Source organism: Scomber japonicus, chromosome 21 (genome assembly GCF_027409825.1).
Source record: "Scomber japonicus isolate fScoJap1 chromosome 21, fScoJap1.pri, whole genome shotgun sequence".
Lineage (NCBI taxonomy): Eukaryota > Metazoa > Chordata > Actinopteri > Scombriformes > Scombridae > Scomber > Scomber japonicus.
The window spans coordinates 11,166,320-11,185,523 of record NC_070598.1 but is presented as its reverse complement, the minus strand read 5'-3'; the positions used below and the strand labels follow the sequence as shown (position 1 = coordinate 11,185,523).

General features: G+C 39.7%; 2 protein-coding genes across 4 annotated transcripts in view; one reads left to right on the top strand and one right to left on the bottom strand.

The window, feature by feature from the left end:
- The window catches only part of nphp3 (nephronophthisis 3), a 33,324-nt gene that overhangs the window by 10,666 nt on the left and 3,454 nt on the right, over nucleotides 1-19,204 (bottom strand). Inside the window, exons 9-40 of one of the 3 annotated variants that reach the window (XM_053342690.1) lie at nucleotides 18,745-18,819; nucleotides 18,435-18,605; nucleotides 18,240-18,343; nucleotides 17,986-18,100; nucleotides 17,733-17,876; nucleotides 17,483-17,580; nucleotides 16,959-17,061; nucleotides 16,740-16,822; nucleotides 16,289-16,424; nucleotides 15,007-15,171; nucleotides 14,731-14,825; nucleotides 14,519-14,641; nucleotides 14,212-14,401; nucleotides 13,754-13,995; nucleotides 13,465-13,540; nucleotides 13,247-13,374; nucleotides 12,840-13,080; nucleotides 12,606-12,731; nucleotides 12,337-12,452; nucleotides 12,051-12,215; nucleotides 6,427-6,526; nucleotides 5,661-5,786; nucleotides 5,249-5,410; nucleotides 4,993-5,157; nucleotides 4,771-4,912; nucleotides 4,546-4,667; nucleotides 4,067-4,173; nucleotides 3,460-3,571; nucleotides 2,910-2,987; nucleotides 2,646-2,784; nucleotides 2,194-2,301; nucleotides 1,258-1,356 (exon numbers count right to left, since the gene is read on the bottom strand). In XM_053342690.1, the coding sequence (XP_053198665.1) occupies nucleotides 1,258-1,356; nucleotides 2,194-2,301; nucleotides 2,646-2,784; nucleotides 2,910-2,987; nucleotides 3,460-3,571; nucleotides 4,067-4,173; nucleotides 4,546-4,667; nucleotides 4,771-4,912; nucleotides 4,993-5,157; nucleotides 5,249-5,410; nucleotides 5,661-5,786; nucleotides 6,427-6,526; nucleotides 12,051-12,215; nucleotides 12,337-12,452; nucleotides 12,606-12,731; nucleotides 12,840-13,080; nucleotides 13,247-13,374; nucleotides 13,465-13,540; nucleotides 13,754-13,995; nucleotides 14,212-14,401; nucleotides 14,519-14,641; nucleotides 14,731-14,825; nucleotides 15,007-15,171; nucleotides 16,289-16,424; nucleotides 16,740-16,822; nucleotides 16,959-17,061; nucleotides 17,483-17,580; nucleotides 17,733-17,876; nucleotides 17,986-18,100; nucleotides 18,240-18,343; nucleotides 18,435-18,605; nucleotides 18,745-18,819 (4,156 nt within the window). Of the gene's footprint in view, nucleotides 1-1,257; nucleotides 1,357-2,193; nucleotides 2,302-2,645; nucleotides 2,785-2,909; nucleotides 2,988-3,459; nucleotides 3,572-4,066; nucleotides 4,174-4,545; nucleotides 4,668-4,770; nucleotides 4,913-4,992; nucleotides 5,158-5,248; nucleotides 5,411-5,660; nucleotides 5,787-6,426; nucleotides 6,527-6,638; nucleotides 6,820-10,944; nucleotides 12,216-12,336; nucleotides 12,453-12,605; nucleotides 12,732-12,839; nucleotides 13,081-13,246; nucleotides 13,375-13,464; nucleotides 13,541-13,753; nucleotides 13,996-14,211; nucleotides 14,402-14,518; nucleotides 14,642-14,730; nucleotides 14,826-15,006; nucleotides 15,172-16,288; nucleotides 16,428-16,739; nucleotides 16,823-16,958; nucleotides 17,062-17,482; nucleotides 17,581-17,732; nucleotides 17,877-17,985; nucleotides 18,101-18,239; nucleotides 18,344-18,434; nucleotides 18,606-18,744; nucleotides 18,820-19,204 lie in introns of those variants that run through there. The other 2 variants (XM_053342688.1, XM_053342689.1) reach the window with 2 other exon arrangements.
- On the top strand, nucleotides 7,194-10,823 carry uba5 (ubiquitin-like modifier activating enzyme 5). The gene is made up of 12 exons (XM_053342697.1): nucleotides 7,194-7,492; nucleotides 7,642-7,687; nucleotides 8,174-8,263; nucleotides 8,385-8,494; nucleotides 8,586-8,672; nucleotides 8,761-8,845; nucleotides 8,940-9,044; nucleotides 9,176-9,303; nucleotides 9,384-9,519; nucleotides 9,662-9,737; nucleotides 9,839-9,945; nucleotides 10,272-10,823. Exons 1-12 carry the CDS (start codon nucleotides 7,323-7,325, stop codon nucleotides 10,347-10,349), a joined length of 1,218 nt encoding a protein of 405 aa, XP_053198672.1. The 5' UTR covers nucleotides 7,194-7,322; the 3' UTR covers nucleotides 10,350-10,823.

Genomic DNA, 19,204 nt, shown 5'->3' with positions numbered 1-19,204 from the left:
AGTGGAGTGACTTGTGTGTTTATGGTTGTTGTCTTATTACATGACCCACATTCTGTTGAGATTCAATTCACAGACAGATACCATGACGTCTCCCTGTGGTATAACTCAGAATTCATAGGTCCATCAAGTGCAAGCCATTCTGGTCCAGAAGCAACAAAGCAGGCCCAAATATTGATAATGCCACCCCCATGTTTCACAGATGGGATGAGGTTCTTGTGTTGGAATGCAGTGTTTGCACATTGCCAAACAAAATTCTTCTCACTCAAGCATATAAATTTGATTTAGGTATCATCTGTTCACAGAGCATTTATCCAATTACTCTGTGTGGCTTTTTTCCTTGCAACTCTGCACACCAATGACATTCAATATTCTCCTGATGGTGACTCATGAACTGTGACAGTCACTACAAGAAAGGCCTTTAGTTTCTTAAATGTTGCCCTATGGTCTCTTGTGGCCTCCCAGACTATTACATGCCTTGCTCTTGGTGTGATCTTGGTTAATCGACCACTCCTGGGAAGGGTAACACTGGTGTTGGATGTCTTCTATTTGTACACAATCTACCAGATAGTTGACTGGTGTTTAGAGTTTAGACCTTGATAGTGACGATACAGATTACAGATATATTACAGACGGGCTGGAGATAGACAGGAAACAGGAGGCAGAGAGAGGGGGAATGACACACAGGATAAGACTGTTCGGCTCAGGATTCGAACCAGGATCACCTATAGCCTCAACACATGGGTCGGGCGCTCTACCCGCTGAGCTATGCTCAACCCCGATACAGATTTCTCTTCTTTAAATAAAGCAGGGCCTCCAAGACTTGCACTTGACTGTCATCTCATTGATTGAAACACCCAACACTAATTTCCCCTTCAAATGAATTGAGAACATGTAACATTGGATCATTTCCCCCTATAAATAAACAAAAAAGTGTAAGTTTATATGAGTCATCAGCTCTTTTTCCCATATGCTGGGAATTTCCCTATTCTCATACAGGCAATTTGCTCCAAATTGTATCTGTAATGCTTTGTTATAGCAACATCTTGATTATAAACCCATCTCCATTTGGGAAAGCTGAATCCACGACAGAGTGTAAACATTTTAGGATTACTCATCTGAAAACATTTTACAGTTTAAGAGGAGTTTTTATAAGCAATTCAAACCAGGCCATTTATTGAGTGATCTAATAGACTTTTCAGGTTCAGGCGTCAGTTTTTATTTTACTTATATGACTTGTAGAAATAGAAATAGACATACCACTGCTCCACCATTTCTTTCCATTTATGACAAAGCTGTCGTCCTCCCTGCGAAGAGTGCACTCCATGTTGGTCGCATCACTGGAGGCCACATCAGGCTCTGGGAGAGAAATGATGGGTCAGATTAACACTCTCGATATTTTTTTTCACCAATAAAAAAAAGGCAACAAAAATCTAAAATGTTTTATATCTCCAGTAACCCTTTTTTTTCCAAAATACCAGATTCCAGGACAAACCACAGGTAGGATGGTAAAAACAAACAGCGTACATTTACACTTTTCATACTTTAACAGTACATGATTCGACTCTTAACTGAGACAGAAGTAAAAATTGTTAATCACTACAAGATGGAGGTTCTTGTTACTTAATCATCCAGAGTCTTCATCCAACTTGGTGACAAAAACATTAAAAAAAACACCCATAATCACCATCTGTGTTTACAAAAACCGCAGAGAGGTTCACACCCAACGTAATCACCTCTGGCAACAGCCTGTTGCTGTTTCTAGGCAATGTGGAAACTAGACAGGCAAAAAACAGGGAGAAATTATTCATAACTGAACTAGTGTTCACTGTTGGCGTGAGGATTTTAAAAACAAGCCTTTTACAGCGTTGGTGGTAGTCGTGCTGTGTGTAACCTGGATTACTAAAGTCCATATCTAGCACAGGAACGTTTTGTAGAAAATCCTATGAGGGCTTTACCACATCTCATAACTGGGCATAACACTGATTCTGAACGATCATGTTCCTAGTATTTAATTCCTACATTCCTAAAATGTGGCTTTCTGAACTCCTCCCTTTTTTCTTTTTTTTAAAAACTGATTTTAGAGATAATGTTGAAGGACTTTTATTTAGTATTCTTGTAAAGCACACAGATCCATCACAAGGAAGCATGTGTTCACAATTGTGAATATGCAGGAGGACATGGCTATGGGAATACCTGTCATACAGAAGCAGGAACGGATCTCTCCCCTGAGTAGAGGCTCCAACCATTTTCTCTTCTGTTGCTCAGTGCCAAACATGTGGAGCACCTCCATATTTCCAGTATCTGTGGAGACGAATAATACAACACAGCATCTTCCAATACATTACGTGTTAAATTTGGAAAAAAACATGCTTTTCTAATCATACATCATCTGACAAAGACTAAAAAGCGTTTAACGTTTTAACAATAACAAAAGAGACCCAAATCCTAGTGAATACATCAGACTCATGGTTGTTTGGATAAAAACAAGGACATTTTTTTCCTCACATGACTACAGAGGATATCATCCACAACATTAACAAAATATTATCATTGTTGTACATGCAAATATTGCATGTTGTAAGTATACAAGTGCTGCTTTTCTTTGCCTCAACTATCTCTGGATCATATATATATCAGTGTTTTACCAGGAGCCTGACAGTTAAAGACTTCAGGGGCAAACAGGCAGCGTCCAGTTTCCTCTGCGATGTAGGCATAGTCCAGCTGAGTGAGACAGCTGACTGCAGGCAGGAACAGGTTCCACAGCCCTGCCTCTCTAGCTCTCACCTGAACACACATATATTGAGTTATATGATTGCAACATTTATGTTTGTATGAATGCTTGTTACTTGTACAGATTCTTGCTGAAAAATAAATGTGGCTTACAAACTAAAAGAAATATACTTTCATACCTTTAGATCTTCTATTATTTGGGGGGTTTTCCATCTCTGTGGAGTTTGTTCATGTTTGGAGTAGTACTCTGTAACTTCCTAGAGAAAAAAAAACAATTTTTCTTACATGATAGATTGGTAAGAAAGGTCATAGTATTGCCTAAATTAATCTCTTCAACTTCAACAATTCATTTCTTCAACTTTATGATTTGTTAGGTAGCTCTACGAGAGAAACTAACTTAAAGTTAAAACTACCTTTGTTACATGCTGTTCTTCTTTGCCAACATCTTCCACAAGTACAATGAAACAAGATTAGCAATGCCATCTCTAAGATCAAACTTTTGCACTGCATTACGGGAACTACGATGCCCTGGCAATGATGATGATTCTTCCTGCAGTATTATTTATACTATCAATAGACCCCTTGTTCTCGAGCTCATTGAACTACCGGTAATTCTGATTGTCCAGAGGAAAGAACTGCTGTGCTGTGTAAAATCTTTTCATGTGCAAGTAAAAAGTCTAACTGACCAAACAAATCTCTCTTCTGTCCTCGCCAGCTTTTGGCACTGACCTCCTGAGCAGGAAGCACATATTGTCTCATGAAGTCTTTGACCTGCTGGAGAACAGCCTGACCTTTAGCTGTCTGGAGAAACAGTCTATCCTCTGTTGGACTCATGAGAGACCTGGCAAGAAACACATTTATCATGGTTTATAGTCAGCAGGAAATATCAGAATCAACTGCTCGGTGCCAAATTCCAACTGTTGCTGGCTTAACTTCAGTCAGCAGGTGGAACTAATCAGTTTTCTGACCTAAAACAATGCTTTACTAAGACCATGTTCTGCTAGTATTAGTATGTTTAAACTCTTAATAATTATATCAAATTTTATCAAATTAAAACTATTAATATAATATAATATAATTATTATATTAAAATTTAGGATTTTCATTGATATCCATCAACTTCAGTGGGTGTCTATGACAACTTATGGAGACGTTATAAATAACACAAATTATGTCACTTGCAGAGCAGACATGAGTCAGAATGTCATTTAAAGCCTAAAAAGAATCTGAGTTATTTTAACAGTAACTGTTGAGTAGCCAAATACATCTTGTGAAAACATCTGCAGACATTTTTTAAATAACTCTCGATCACATTATTTAATTAGCCGTAACCAACCTCTGTGCAAGCTGCAAGGCAACCACAGCCAATGGCTCCACACACTGGCCAAATTGAGCTGCATTGGGAGCACTGGCATTACCCAGGAGGTGGCGGGCGTAGACCCCCTAACAGATCAAAAGGGCAAATTATGTGAGAAAAACGATAAATCCATTTTGGTCAATCTGTAGTTAGGAAGTCAGTTGTAATTAATTGTTAGAGATTTTAAGTATCCATATAAAATAATGCCAAATTTACAAAAAACAAAACAATAACATAACAATCCATTATTTTTATGAGCTCAGTGCACCTAAATACCATTATTAACTCTTCATTATGAGTTAATCTGAGAATTTTTTTTTTTTGATAAATTGCTTTGTCAGTTTGTCCATAAAATGTCAGACAACAGTGAAAATACCCATCATATCATTCAAGTTATCTATGTTTTCCAATCTATGTATACATGATAAAAGTTTAACTTTGTATACAAAGGGACAAACCTGAGCAATTCCTGCCATCTTAAAAACTGACAGAGCCAGATAGAAATTCAAATTTGGCAAAGCAGATGGGATCCCTCTGCACCGGGAGTAAATGGAGATCAGGTCGCCCACAGTTGGCATGCCTGTTCATTGAAAGACAAGGTTACAGAGACAGGGATATACTGTGAGTCTACACACATATCCAAAAAATGTATCTATAATTTTCCATATCTATTAAATCATTACCTTCAATTCCTTGTAAGCTGCCCATTGTGCTGATGACATTAAGGCTTGTGGGCCAGTAGTGAGGCATTAGAAAATATGCCAGGTCTGCCAAGGGCTGTCCAGTGGTAGACAGCTCCCAGTCCAACACTGCTATCACACGTGCCTGATGACAATCACATAGTGTAATACATTATATACAGTCATATTCAGATTGGTAAGAATAACTGTTCTGAGAGGTTGTACCTCTGTTGGATGAAATATCAAGTTGTCCAGTCGGAAATCTCCATGGACCAGCGTGACTTCATTATCATTGGCTGGCAAATTCTTCATCAACCAATCAGAAAGTTCATTCATGGCAGGAATGTCTCTGTGGGCGGCTGCGGTGTACTGCTTTGTCCAGGTGGACACCTTTATAGATGGGTAAGACATTTATTAATATTACAAATCTAATTAACCATTATGGCTTTTTCAATAAGTTGTATAAAACATTTTATCTCACCTGCCTCCTGCAGTAGCCTGGCCCTCTGCCATACCCTTCAAGGTTCAATGATACCAGGTCCAGCGAGTGCAGCTTTGCCAACACTTCCACTGCAGCCACATATAGAGCTGCTCTCTCTGCTGCACTCACTCCAGGAAGACGAAGATCTCTGAATATACGCCCCTGTCCAATAGGAACGTATTTTTAAAAAGTATGTCTTTACAATGTGAATATGTTTCTTTTCATTTCATGGACACCATTATATAATAGAAACATGCATATTTAGAAGCCTGAACATAAATTAGGCAGCCAGAGTGGATCAGCAAAATGTTATCATTAGAACATAGAGCATAGGTCAAGCAAAACAGCAATTAATATATATGATGCAGGGATTTATCGACTTCACATTTGGCCCTTGGTGACTCAAACTTACCTTCATATGTTCCATCAAGTAGAACTCTGTTCCAATTACTTCAGTGTCAGTGCAGTGGAGGAGGGGCTGAGGCACAGGGAAACCAGCAGAGAACAAGGCTTTCTGCACTTGATACTCCCTGTCCACCTGCATACAAAGTCACAAAGTTCTAACATGATGAACTAAAACATGACCAATATCAGAAGCCTCAAGATTAGGGCTACAAACTAACAATGATGTGTATTATCAATCAGTCTGCTGATTATTTTCTTGATTAAACTGATGGATGTTTAAAAAATAAAAATAAAAACATGAAAACATACCATCACAGGTTCCCAAAACCTAAGTTAATATATTCAAAAGTGTTGTTTTATTTGACCAATACTAAACATATTGACTTTAATTCATAAATGACAATCACAAGCAATTTTGTCACTTTTGTTAAAAAATTACTAAAACAATTAAGTACATCCTAGGACTATAACATAGAATTATGGATGTTATAGGTTATTTTATTGAAATTGTGCTTGGTGCAAGCAGTGAGCAGTAACTCAATATTTTAATTCTTTATTTTTTTTTGGAAATGTGGCTTTCACATTCACACATACATTTTTTTCCTGACAGTCTCTTTAACTTGGTAATTACACATATGTGAATGTCTGGCAGTTTTAGCTGTCGACCAAACCAAATGAAGTTCTCCCCCTGCTGGAGAAGTGACCACTCACAACAGTCTCGCAAACAAACGTTTATAACTCAGTCACCAAGTTATTTGCTTGTCAAACTTTACCTTGTGAGCCCCTGGCAAGAGTTCACCTGGAGGTTTCTTCCTAAGGACATAGCTTTTGGAGGGTGTCTGGATTAGGAAAGTGGGGTTGGATTGACCAGAACTGAAAATACAACAGGAAGCCGTAAACTTGTTATCAGCTCTCTAAACACGAATTGCACAAATATAAATTGCTGAGAAGAAACTGTGAAAAAAGTCTGCACTGTCTGTCTTACCTGTACTGTCTGACAGTGAGTGTGTCATTATTTAACACCCGCGACTTCACAGACAGATATCTTTGAAGTCTGCCAACACTGAATTCGTGGTGTTGTCGTATTGGAGTTGTCAAATCGTCCATGTCTAAATTAGATGGGGTTAATCATTTCCAGGTGCATTGTTCGGCTAACTTTGTTAATATTCGTCGGACCGTTTATGAAGATGCACACGACGTAACATGTTTTTTCCCACCCGCATTCCGTGAAGACCCGTCTCTGATTGGTTTATAAGATTGGTCAGATTCAGAGTCAGAGCCAATCAAAGGCAGAGTGGGGACGGGTCTTCGCAGATTGCAGGTGGGCAAAAAATGACGCGATGTAAATGTCACTTTTAAATGTATTTTTTGTCCGTGTTGGCTTTGTAAGGAAAGTCACCAGAAACAAAAAAAATCACAATGCACTGAAATGATTAAAGTCACCCCTTATATGCGAGAAAAATACAAATAAAACTGTGTGTAGGAACGTTACATTAGGTTTCTGCACGGACGTTGTTTACAGGGACACACATCCTGACAAGTGATTGGGAGTTGTGAAGACGTGTACTTTCTGTTCAGATTTAACCATCTGCTCAGTTTATTTGAGGTTCAATTTAAGTAACATTACATTTTGTTCGTAGCGCTGAGTACGCGGGGTTCATTGTCTCAGATGGCGACAGTGGAGGAACTGAAGCTCCGCGTGAGAGAGTTGGAAAATGAATTGATAAAGTGTAAACAGCAGCAGCACAATTGTGCCGTGGAGGATGCTCACAGCCAGGCACTTCACAGACCGAAAATCGTCAAAATGAGCGCCGAAGTTGTGGATTCCAACCCATACAGGTGAGCTTTTATTCCATGTCTATGTTTTATTTGGGCTTATTTGGGTCCCTCAGTGCTCATAGTGGAGAGGCTACGCCTGGTGAGTCATTCAGCCCATATGTTGGTACTCCATAGACCACAAGCTAATCTCAGCTGTGTTTTCATTGCAGTCGTCTAATGGCATTGAAGAGGATGGGCATCGTGGATGATTATGAGGTTCGTTACTTGATAGTTGTCCGGTCTCATTGAGAAATTAATTTGTGGTTGCATGTTTATCTAAGGCATAAATTACAATATACTCATAAAAATACCTGTATGTTAATGACATTATAAATGCATGGACTGGATGAATTGATGTTGTTTTGCAAAGCCAATAAAGCCCCTGTCTTCTCACACACACACACACACACACACACACACACACACACACACACACACACACACACACACACACTGTAACATCTTTTTAAATTTATACAGTGCTGGTGTAAAATCTGCTTATTCAGCTTTAAGGTGTTTTATGACCTTTTTTTAAATGTGTGTTGCTCTACCAGGTAAACTGACTTTCTTCTTGATGATTAAAAAAAACAACAACTCAGCATTTCTTTATAAAGCTGATATCAGCAGATACCTGTCAGTGCACTGCTGATGGAAGTTTTTGTAGCGAGAAGCATCAATAATAATCTCCAAATGTGCCGACAGAAAATCCGGACATTCACAGTAGCTGTGGTCGGTGTTGGGGGAGTGGGCAGTGTGACAGCTGAAATGCTCACTAGATGTGGCATTGGTAAGGTAATACAAACTTGATTATTTCTTCTTATTTTCATACCTTTATACTTCTCTTCTGTTCTCATCTTTTTCAGTAGGTTGTCTACATGTGTTTACCCCAATCTCGCCTCTTGTTCCATTACAGTTGCTCCTCTTTGACTACGATAAAGTAGAGCTGGCCAATATGAACCGACTGTTCTTCCAGCCCCACCAGGCAGGCCTTAGTAAAGTGGAAGCAGCTGAACACACACTCAGGTACGCTGTTGTTAATAGTAATCCACTTTTCAACTTAAATTGAGACATTTGGTTTCTACTTGCTGATGCGTTGCTCAATTTTCCCCTACAGAAACATCAATCCAGATGTGTCGTTTGAGACTCACAACTATAACATCACCACAATGGACAATTTCACACATTTTATGGACCGCATCAGGTGGGTATTCCTACTCTAGAGTTTCTTGTCTTCTTCTTGTGTCCCCTCAGTATAACAGGCATTCCTAAGTTATTCTGTATGTTGTCAGTCATGGAGGGCTGGAAGAAGGGAAGCCGGTGGATTTGATCCTAAGCTGTGTGGATAACTTTGAGGCCAGAATGGCCATCAATACAGTGAGTGCATCAACTGTCATAATACACACAGTACTTTGCTACTTTGCACATGTTGCATTTGAAAGTTTTTAAAATTTCATCCTGTGTCTCTCAGGCTTGTAATGAACTTGGTCAAATCTGGATGGAGTCTGGTGTGAGTGAGAACGCTGTATCAGGACACATCCAGCTCATCATCCCTGGAGAGACGGCCTGCTTTGCTGTATGTCCCCATGTTACACAGCAACCACACACAACCAACAAATATGTGCAAGTCTAACAATGATGACATTTAATACTGCAATGTTTCTCTGAGGAAAAAAGAAAGTATTTCACAATCATATCCCTTGTTAGTGTGCTCCTCCTCTGGTGGTGGCAGCTAACATCGATGAGAAGACCCTAAAGAGGGAGGGTGTCTGTGCTGCCAGCTTACCAACAACAATGGGTGTGGTTGCAGGCATCCTGGTGCAAAATGTCCTCAAGTAAGTAATGCCATTTATGGCCACTGAGAAACCTGACGTGAGTAACTTTGAAGATGTAAAGCGAATGTTTTGTCTCACAGGTACTTGCTAAAGTTTGGGACTGTCAGTTATTATCTTGGCTACAACGCCATGCAGGACTTCTTCCCCACCATGGCTATGAAACCCAACCCCCAGTGTAATGACCGCTACTGCAGGGTACAACAAGAAGAGTATAAGGTGTGTGTGCATGCTCTGATTTCAAGCAGCAGAATGTAGGACTGACCACAAGCCCAGTTCACTGTGATACTGACTCGTACATAGTGCTGTACCAGATGAGAATGCTAACAGTGTCTATCTGTGTGAATTTTGTCCCCTTCAGAAGAAAGAAGCACTGCAGCCCAAGGTGGAAGTTGTACAAGAAGAGGAAGAGGTCGTACATGAGAACAATGAGTGGGGTGAGCGGCAAACACCTATTCCACTGACAGTTTCAGATCTCTAACTTAGTTTGCCTAGTTTTTTTTCAGTGGTGTGTATTAATCTGATTTATGCTGTGCAGGTATTGAACTAGTATCTGAGGTAACTGACAAAGAGTTAGAGGCTGCATCAGGCACTGTGCCTGACCTCCCAGAAGGCATCACTGTGGCTTACACCATTCCAACTGAGGTCAGTATTGGTTAAGACAATAAGGCTTTAAAAGTGCTTGACAAATAGTTTCAGCTTGTTAATTTTAAATACTCAAGATTATTGATAACCTTTTAGATTGTAACAATAAAGTCAACTAAATAATCACTGTAATAGATGACTGAAACGTTTCTAGTCTCCAGTTTAATTTTTTTTTATACCATAGCAATTTAAAATGAAAGGTTGGAAGGAAGGAAATTAATCCAAAAAAATCATGTAGGTGCGGAAAAGGGTAAGTGTTCGTGTTGACTAAAAGGCATATTCAACTAAAATGAGGTAACGTTTTGCTTTTTTTATGTTTTAACCAGGATCCAGTTGGCGGGGAGATAGTGGAGGAGACTGAACAGAGCTTAGAGGACTTGATGGCTCAGATGAAAAAGATGTAGGCAGCCATCTGAAGATCCGAACATTATCTGAACATCTGGAGACCAATTTCTCACTCTATTCCATTGATTTCTTTGATAACAAGCATCATGTGATGGCCGCTTGGGGGCTAAAAAGTAAATTAATGTCAACAACTTCTTGCTACTACAGGAGGTAAAATGCATGAAAAGTGCTGCTGATGGCAGAAAAATGAAAATCAGTCAAATGTGTAATTTGCTGATGTACTGGAAAGGTGTGTAGCACTTGGAATTGGAACATCTCTAGTTAAACGTCTATAAACCTAGAATAATATCACTGTTAGTGCATTAATATGAATGCTATGTGTATATTCTATGGTTTTTAATAATGAGTGTGTGCACCAACCTTTAATGTATGTGCTCTGTCATTCACTCAGCTTTAACAAAATAACTGCTGCAACATTACTGATCGACAATGTTTACTTTGTCTCAATAAAGTATTTATTAGATGGAATAGTCTTTTTGATTGATTGGATGTGATTGTTGTTGTTGCCCTATACAGCTTGTATAGATTTTAATTACATTCATATTACATGACATAAATACATGAATATATCAAAACAAATGCACTTAGGATACATTGTATGTGCTATATTTGGCAATGAAATAACAGGTTTTAGTACACAGTGTCCCTTTTGACTTTATATATATTCAGTCAGACAATAGATTATTAGTTATTGTACCTAAACCTGAAGATGCATGTGGTACCATCATGTTTTGACAACTCCCTTAAAATCGCATCTAACACATGAATGGACATTTAAGTTTTGCATAAACAGCACAAAATCAGTACCAAAGGTGATGATCCTTAAACATGAGCAAGGCTTGTTTTTGGAATCTTATCTTGGGTACTATATTTTCCCTTTTTTGTTTTTTAATACTTGTAGGTAAACATGGTGTGTCATGTAAACATTAAAAAAAATTATATTTTGGCACATTTGATTTTAGAAATAGCAGCTCTCAGAAATCCTTTACTCAAAATGTAAGGAATATAAACTATGTAACAAAACTGAGATTTGATTGCTTGGCTGATATTTGCTCAACAGTTTTGGCAAAAGGGATAACAGCATATAGTGTTATTGGAATTTTTTACAGTTCATACTTCTGCTCTTTATGATTAGGATTAAAAAAAACAAGCAATCCTTAAAAATCATACCACAATCATAATTTGAGTTTTCTTCATACATGTAAATCTAATTCACAAAAAAAGAAACTTGAAAGAGTGCATAGAACATCTGTTGTATATCGGAAAGTACCAAATGTGTCTGTTATTGTTAGTCATTTTTTGTGTATTAGAATATGTGAAGCCCTCTTGAATGGAGGGATTTCACTGCAAAGGAATCTGTACGGCTATTTGAACAATGTACACTGTAATACTGTAGCATACACTGAAATGTTTGGGTTTGAGTTAAAAATAGTGTAAACCTGAGTTCTAGCCCCTTAAAAGGACAGATGTAACGAACATCTAAAGTTATTTACATACATGATTATGTTAATACTACAGAAATATTCATAAATACTTTTGGTAAATACACAGGTTTCTCAGACTAATAGACAGTATATTTCTCTGAAACCCCAAATCCTCCATCCTGACAACTGATCATCACAGTGTGGGGGCCAGGATGGTTCTCTTTTTTTTTGTCGATAAAATCATGTTTTTCTTATTCTGGCTTGACAGAGAGTCACCTCGGGGCTTGTGGGAGGGGGGCAGGTCCCCTCAGACTGAATGTGTCCCCACTGGAGGAGTGGCGGGATGGAGCATTCCCACACACCAATGATGGCTCTGCCTCTTTGATCTCCATTGCACGCTTGTAAAGCTCTGCTGCTTTCTCAAAGTCCCCCTCTTCATAGCTATATTACAAGATAATAAAGAAAACAGAAAAATTAAAGATTATTATGTGAAAAAAATCTATACATATCTTATTGGTAACTGAATAGCAAAATGTCAGTTCACTGTTTGTAAGCTCAGTACCTGAGCACAGCCAGGTTTTTTAAAGTTTCTCCAACACGTGGATGTGAGCGGCCCAAGCTATCTTCATACACTTTCAGTGCTCGTTCATACAGAGGCAAGGCATCATTGTGTTTCTTCTGCAAAGGACAAAGGAATTCACAGTTGTATTCTATACAACCTAAAATACAGCTATACATGCCTACACCTTTAAAATAAATATATACAAACATTGATAAAGAAGTCTGGAGTATATGGACTGAAGAATGAAGAGGCATGAAGAACATTCTCACCAGTTGGCAGTAGATTACAGCCAGGTTGACCAGTGCTGTGGCCACACTGGGATGTTTGGGTCCAAAACTTTTTTCCCTGATTTCCAGAGACAGTTCATACAGTGGCACAGCCTTCTCTAACTTCCCCTGTACAACACATACACATCGTCAAATAAGGTGAGAACACAGACATCAGGTGAGCTTTTCAAAAAGACAGGCTGTTAAAATCTGTGTCAAAAGGTACATGTGTCTCACTCTGCGTTTGTATAGCATGGCCAGGTGTTTGAGTGTGTATGCCAGGGAGGGGTGGTCAGGGGACAAGGCCCTCTTGCGGATGTCCAGCGCTCTCTCATACATATCCTCAGCTGTTTCATACTCCCTTCTCTCCGTGTGCAGTGCAGCTAAGTTGTTGAGGGACTGAGCACAGTCTGGGTGATCTGGACCAAGGACACGCTGTCGCATTTCTAGAGAGCGGGTCAAGAACACCTTGGCTGCACTGGTGAGATCAAAAAGGGGGAGGTTATGGAAAAGTGGACATGCTATTGCAAAGTGGAAAATGAGCATGTAGACAAATTGTCAATCATGTAGGCCATGTGACAGCCCCTCAAAATGTTACATGTCTTTGTGTGAATGCCAGCTATTATGTGTGAATGTAGCCTTACTCCAGGTTGTTTTGGAGATAGTACAGGACACCCAATTCATTGAGTGTCTTTGCACTGTCAGCAGTGTCTTTCCCCAAGGTTAGCTCTTCCAGTTGAAGGGCTCTGCGCCTCAACAATGTAAAACCATACTGGAGGAGGGAAATAGACAAAAAGCATGTTCAATATGACAGATTAAGGAAGAATGACTAAGTGTGTGGGTATCTGAGAAATATGCTCACCATATGACCTTTCTGGCGAGCAGTTTTTTGGCGTATCTTCACAGACCTCTTCCTGAGTTTCTCTGCCTGTTCATATCTGACAGTAAAAGTACCAGACATAAGCCATTAAATACGTGTATTTTAAATGGAATCCGATTTAACTTAATGTTTTAGTCATTGTTTAACTTTTAATGAGGGTATACGATCATCAGCACAGGTGGTATGACTCGCTGTAAACACATTGCTTGGCTGGAACATTGAATAAATTATACTACATAAACAATGACATCATGCAAGTCAACACCATTACTTGTTCTGTTTCTGGTAGAGCATGGCGAGTGACTCCAGTTCTCGTGCCACGCTGGCGTGCTCGGCACCGTAGGCGTTCTCACTTATCTCCAGAGCCTGCTTGTACAGCTGCTCAGCATTACCGTACTTCTTCCATTGAACATAAACACCTGCCAGCTGGTGCAGAGAGCGAGCTACACTGGGATGGTCCGGGTCCAGAGCTGTCTCCCTTATCTCAAGGGATCTTTGTAAAGGGGCCACTGCCTAAACAAACAGACAGACAGAGAGAATCAAATATATATGAAGTGGTCAATATATGCACTTTACTAGCAGAAAATAAAAACTGACACTTTTGTAGGTTATGCATGTAAATTAAAACAAGAAACAAACTGCTATATAAAATGAGGCATGAATAATAAATATTAATTCATTTAATCCATTAAGGGCTAATAGTCTTTTAAATATAGTCATGCGCTGTACCTGACTAGGAAGGCCTAAGTCTTTCAGGAAACGTCCTAAAGTCTCATACAAGTTTGCCAGCTTGGTCATGCTGTCTTCACTCTCACAGCTCTTCTCATAGTGTTTCAGGGAGTCAAAGTACTCAGTGGCCATGGAGTTCTTGTCTTTGCCCACATACTGCCAATAGGCTAGCAGCTCAGAGAAATGACCCCTAAAAAACAAAACACATAAAAAAATCAATCATGGGAGTATTTGTAAGACAATACCTGACCAAATGTAGCAGACTTTGTAATAATATCAACATTAACTAACAATATCATCTGTTTACCTCTTGTAGAGATTTTGGGAGACAAACAGGTTTAAGAGGCTGAGTTGCAGTTTAGTCCGGTCCTCCTGCTGTTGGAGCAGCCAGGGCAGCTCATCTGCTACACGCCACGTCACACGATCATGGCTACACACACAGATACATTTACAATCAGTTGTATGAATAGAAGAATGTGAATCGAGTTGCATCAGGAAAAAATGACCACTCTGCAGCACCTGAGTTGCTGGCTGAAGTAATGGATCAGTTTCTCTCTGTAAGTAGCAGAGTTGCTTCCTCCACCCAGAAACTCCAACCTCACAGCTTCCCAAGCCTGACAGATACACACACGCAGTCAGACATAAATATCACAGACAGAATTTCTAATTCATCTGTTTGTATATTTTATGTTCCATGGATATATTTTTATGCATTTTATCTTCAGTTAAAACTGTATTATCTATAATCAAATGAGTTCATGCTCTTTTATTGTACTGGCCAATAAGCCCAGTTACCTGCAAGTGATGAAACCTGAATAGCCCACAGCGGAGGGTTACAATGCAGAGTCTGTTCAGGCAGTAGAGCAATGAGGACAGAACAGACAATTCCAGTTCTGGGAAAAGGTCTTGTACCTCTGATTCACTCACTCCATTATGGCTGGCACATACAAGGCACAGTATCTAAGGATAAAAGAAACAAGCACATATTCCTCTTATACATGCATAAAAAATCTCATTCTCAGTCACAAAAAGGAGGACCAAGAGTGTCAACCATAATTACATAATGCAGAAAATCTGATGTAACTGACTAAACAGAGGAAAAATGTGTCATAACACCAGCAAACCACAGTGTGATAGAAAAGCTTAAACATGGGCAGTTTACACACTACACGAAAACTCTATGTTTGAATGCAGTGGCGGTTTTTGCTATGGGCAATGTGGGCAACCGCCCAGGGCGCAATCTACTTGGGGGGCGCACGAGCGCCCTCAAAAAAAAAAAAAAAAAAAGGAAAAAAAAAGTCCGTCAACTGGCTGCTGAGAGTCACGTATACAGGTTGTGTGTGTCAGAAGAAAAGGCAAAAGGGGGGGGGGGGGGGGTTGTCAACTTGCGAGTGCAGAGGCTATGAGCAGGTTGTGGTTGTGAGTCTCACTCTCAGCGGAAAAGCAAAGGGGGGGAGGGGGGCGGGGGATCAACTTGCGACTGCAGAGGCTGTGAGCAGCATAGACATACGTACGTATATATTTCTATGGTGAGCAGGTTGTCAGTGAGTCTCACTCTCAGCGGAAAAGCAAAGGGGGGGGGGGGGGATAGACTGACCTGTGATGATTATGATCCCAGGCCACACAACACAAACTGCTGCTTCCAAATAAATAGTGATACATTTATAAAATTAATACAGACCCGCTACATGTAAGTTATTGGGTTATGTGAAAATGCAATAAATAAATAACTTTACACCTGCACTTTCATGTGGTCAAGCACTCCCTGATAGCAATCTAATCACCCAGAAAACATTTTAAAGCCAGTTGTAAAAAGGGTGAAAGTCTATCAGATTACGTTAATTATTAGTATTTTCATTTATTTATTTTATTTTATTCATTTGTATGATGACGGATGTGTGTAATTTACTTTGGTGTTTACATACTATATTTCATTTATTTATGTTATTTTTTGTGTGATGAAGGATTTGTGGGGAGGGGCGTCAATAGTCGGTCCGCCCAGGGCGCAAAACTAGCCAGGACCGCCTCTGTTTGAATGCAAAGAGGATACGGTTATTTTTTTCTCAGTATAGGTCACCTCTCTCATGATGTGTCGCTCCCTGTCATTGTTGAGAGAGTTCAGTGTCATCTTAAGTGCCAGGCGGTAGAGTGACATGGTGTCCTGACACTGTAGGCACTGCTCAAGGCTCTTCTCCAGTGACCAACACGAGCTACTGCTGGGCAGTAACAAAACAAAACGCAGTTCAACAAAAATTTCAAATACATGGTCACAGAAAACCTTACCATTATACATAACATTGTAGTGAAAATAGTATGTCCCCTGTCTTTTCCCTAAAAAAGCAGTAAAATACACAAATAATTATATTTTCAAATACTGCTGTTGCTTAAAATTAACAATTAAAACAGCTGACAGACCTGTAATCACATTTCAATAAGTCAAACTGTTGAATCAATGCTGGAAGGTGACGAAAAGAGAATTTGTATGTGACGACCAACACTTCTGAACTGCAAAGACAGTGTTAGCTAACCTGGTGATCATCCTTGCCAGTAGTGTGACATACAATGCATTACAGGTCGATGCAGAGCGGCAGTGCCTTTCCAGCTTCTTCTCCTGGAACAAAAATACAACAATCATAAGGGGAATTCTGAAAAAAACATACCTATTAACAATTTCTAATGTGTTTCCAGTTCCACAAAACCAAATATTTAAGTTATTAAAAAAAAGAGGATGGTGGAAGATAGCTGACCTGATCCTTGGCAAGTTTGAGGTCCATTGTCTGGCACTCTGCATTAACAACACTCCTCACTTCTCTGGGACTCAATGGGTCTAAGTGGAGTGTGGGCCACAATCTGGTGAGATAGACAGATATTTTTGTATATATATGGTATGGCAGAGGTCAAGTTGCAAAGGTAATTTTCTGTGAAAGGGTTAGGCAGAGTGTATGTGCAGAGATTCAGCTAAAGAGCAGGATATTTGTTGTGAGAATGTAGGAGATCATGGACTGTTTTGGGAGTATGATAAGGGAGAATGAGGTGACGAGCAAGCTAGGCTTGTGGAAAATAACAGGAGACATTGGTATGTGTTTTGACTTTTGTAGCTCTGCCTATCTTTGTATAATGTTCACTTGGGAGTGTGCAAGAAAGGCTCTCTTTCCACAACATAAATGGTAATACTACAGGACGGTATTTTGAGATGCATACCACTGCACTACTAATACATAAAATAAGGCTGTAGCAGAAAATACATAATTTGAGTGTGGTTTTCCTCTACCTCCAGGCTTGAGGACATGTCTCCACATTGACAGACACCACCACTCTAACATTGACAGGGAGAGGGTCAATCAGCCACTTCATGTGTCTTTCTGCTTGCTGGAAAAAAGGGAGCAATATGTAAAAGTTGGAGGAGATCTGAAAGTTGTTTTGAAGAGTACAGAAAATTATTCTGAAAGTTGACTGAGATGAAACATGACTAGTGTGTGTCTAAACTGGGTTAAAGCATGGGGGGTGGGGGTGGGGGGTACCTGTATTTGGTCAATGGAGTCGATGATAATAATAATGTTTCCTTGATGGCGGGCTGATAGCCTTTCAAGCCAGCGGGGAAACTCCTCCAAGATCTTACTAGGCTCCATGGACAAACCAGAAATGGACCAGAAGTGCTGCAGCAGCTATGTGACAACATTAGTTAGACAACATATTCGCCTGTTATTAAATAACAAAATGTGACATCCCTGTCTGACAAATACTGAAAGTAAGCCTATGAGAGAGATCCCTTACTTTCACTGTGAGGCGTTTGATGATGAGAACTGGCTCTGAGCTTGTAGAAAGAGGGCGACCAACAAAATGATAAAGGAACAAGGTGTTGGGGGACTGCTTCTGCTGCAGCTCAATCCTGCAGAGGATTAAATAACAGTCAACAAAATAGACAACCCCTACAAGGTGTGTCTGTCCAACATGATACACAACACAATATGTACAGGGGGTGAAAGTAAAGTGAGGTGACACACAGCACTAAACTGAACAGTTCTCACCATTTAGACAGCAAGAGAGATTTTCCTGAGCCTGGACCACCGGATACTAGCAGAGGAGGGGTGGGAGGGGGAGCAGCTATCATGTCATTCAGACGATCTATATACTGAAAAGAAAATCAGTTACCAAAATGACTCAAAGAGAGAGAAATCAACAAGCTAAGATTGTTTGACTTGAAATGATTAGATCTGCCCTACCTTCTGGAAACCTAACTGTGAGTTGGTGCTGCTACAAGCCTGCTGATAGGACTCAATCTGTTCCTGTTCATCATGCAGGTCCCACAGCACGTCTCCTGAGTCTTCCTCACGTCCCTCCTCTATCCCAGAGTCCTTAGAGTCAACATCTGCTCCTTCAAGACCCAGCAACTCCTACAAATAGAGGGTGAAAACAGAATTTAAGAAAGCTGTCAGGAAATGGTGGTGTGGGCATAAATGATTGTACACATAACACTTAAAAGTCAAAGAGTTTATGAAAAAGCTGATGTTGCAGCTATAGGAAAGCTTGTACCTGTTTAATGACTTTCTCGAGTTGAGCATAAATCAGGTAAGCTCCATCCTCTGCAGAACCGCTGTGATCTACCACCTGAATAAATGTTCAAAACATAATAATGATAATAAAGTTTATTTATATACAGAAACACTTATCAAACAGAGATTTCAAGATGCTTTACAAGGACAACATGAAAGACCAAAGAATAAACACTAACATATGCAGACAAATGTGACCTAACTGTATGAACACCTCTCTTTTCTTTGTGTTTGTCAGCACATGCCAAGTGTAATATCTATTAACCAGAATTATACAGGAGGTGAACTTTCACTTTTTGCAGTTTCTAAAACCACAACATCCTCTTTTTGACTACAGCAGATGTTTTGCCATAACTTGGCATGACTGTGTGGAAGTGTTAAAAAAAGCATTGCTGAAACAAAGCATGAAGCATAATGAAAGTACTCAGAATAAAAATGGG

Coding starts and splice junctions, on each gene's coding strand:
- uba5 (XM_053342697.1), top strand. CDS start 7,323: ATGGCGACAGTGGAGGAACTGAAGCTCCGCGTGAGAGAGTTGGAAAAT. Junction 7,493..7,641: donor GTGGATTCCAACCCATACAG/GTGAGCTTTTAT, acceptor TTTTCATTGCAG/TCGTCTAATGGCATTGAAGA. Junction 9,304..9,383: donor CTGGTGCAAAATGTCCTCAA/GTAAGTAATGCC, acceptor TTTGTCTCACAG/GTACTTGCTAAAGTTTGGGA.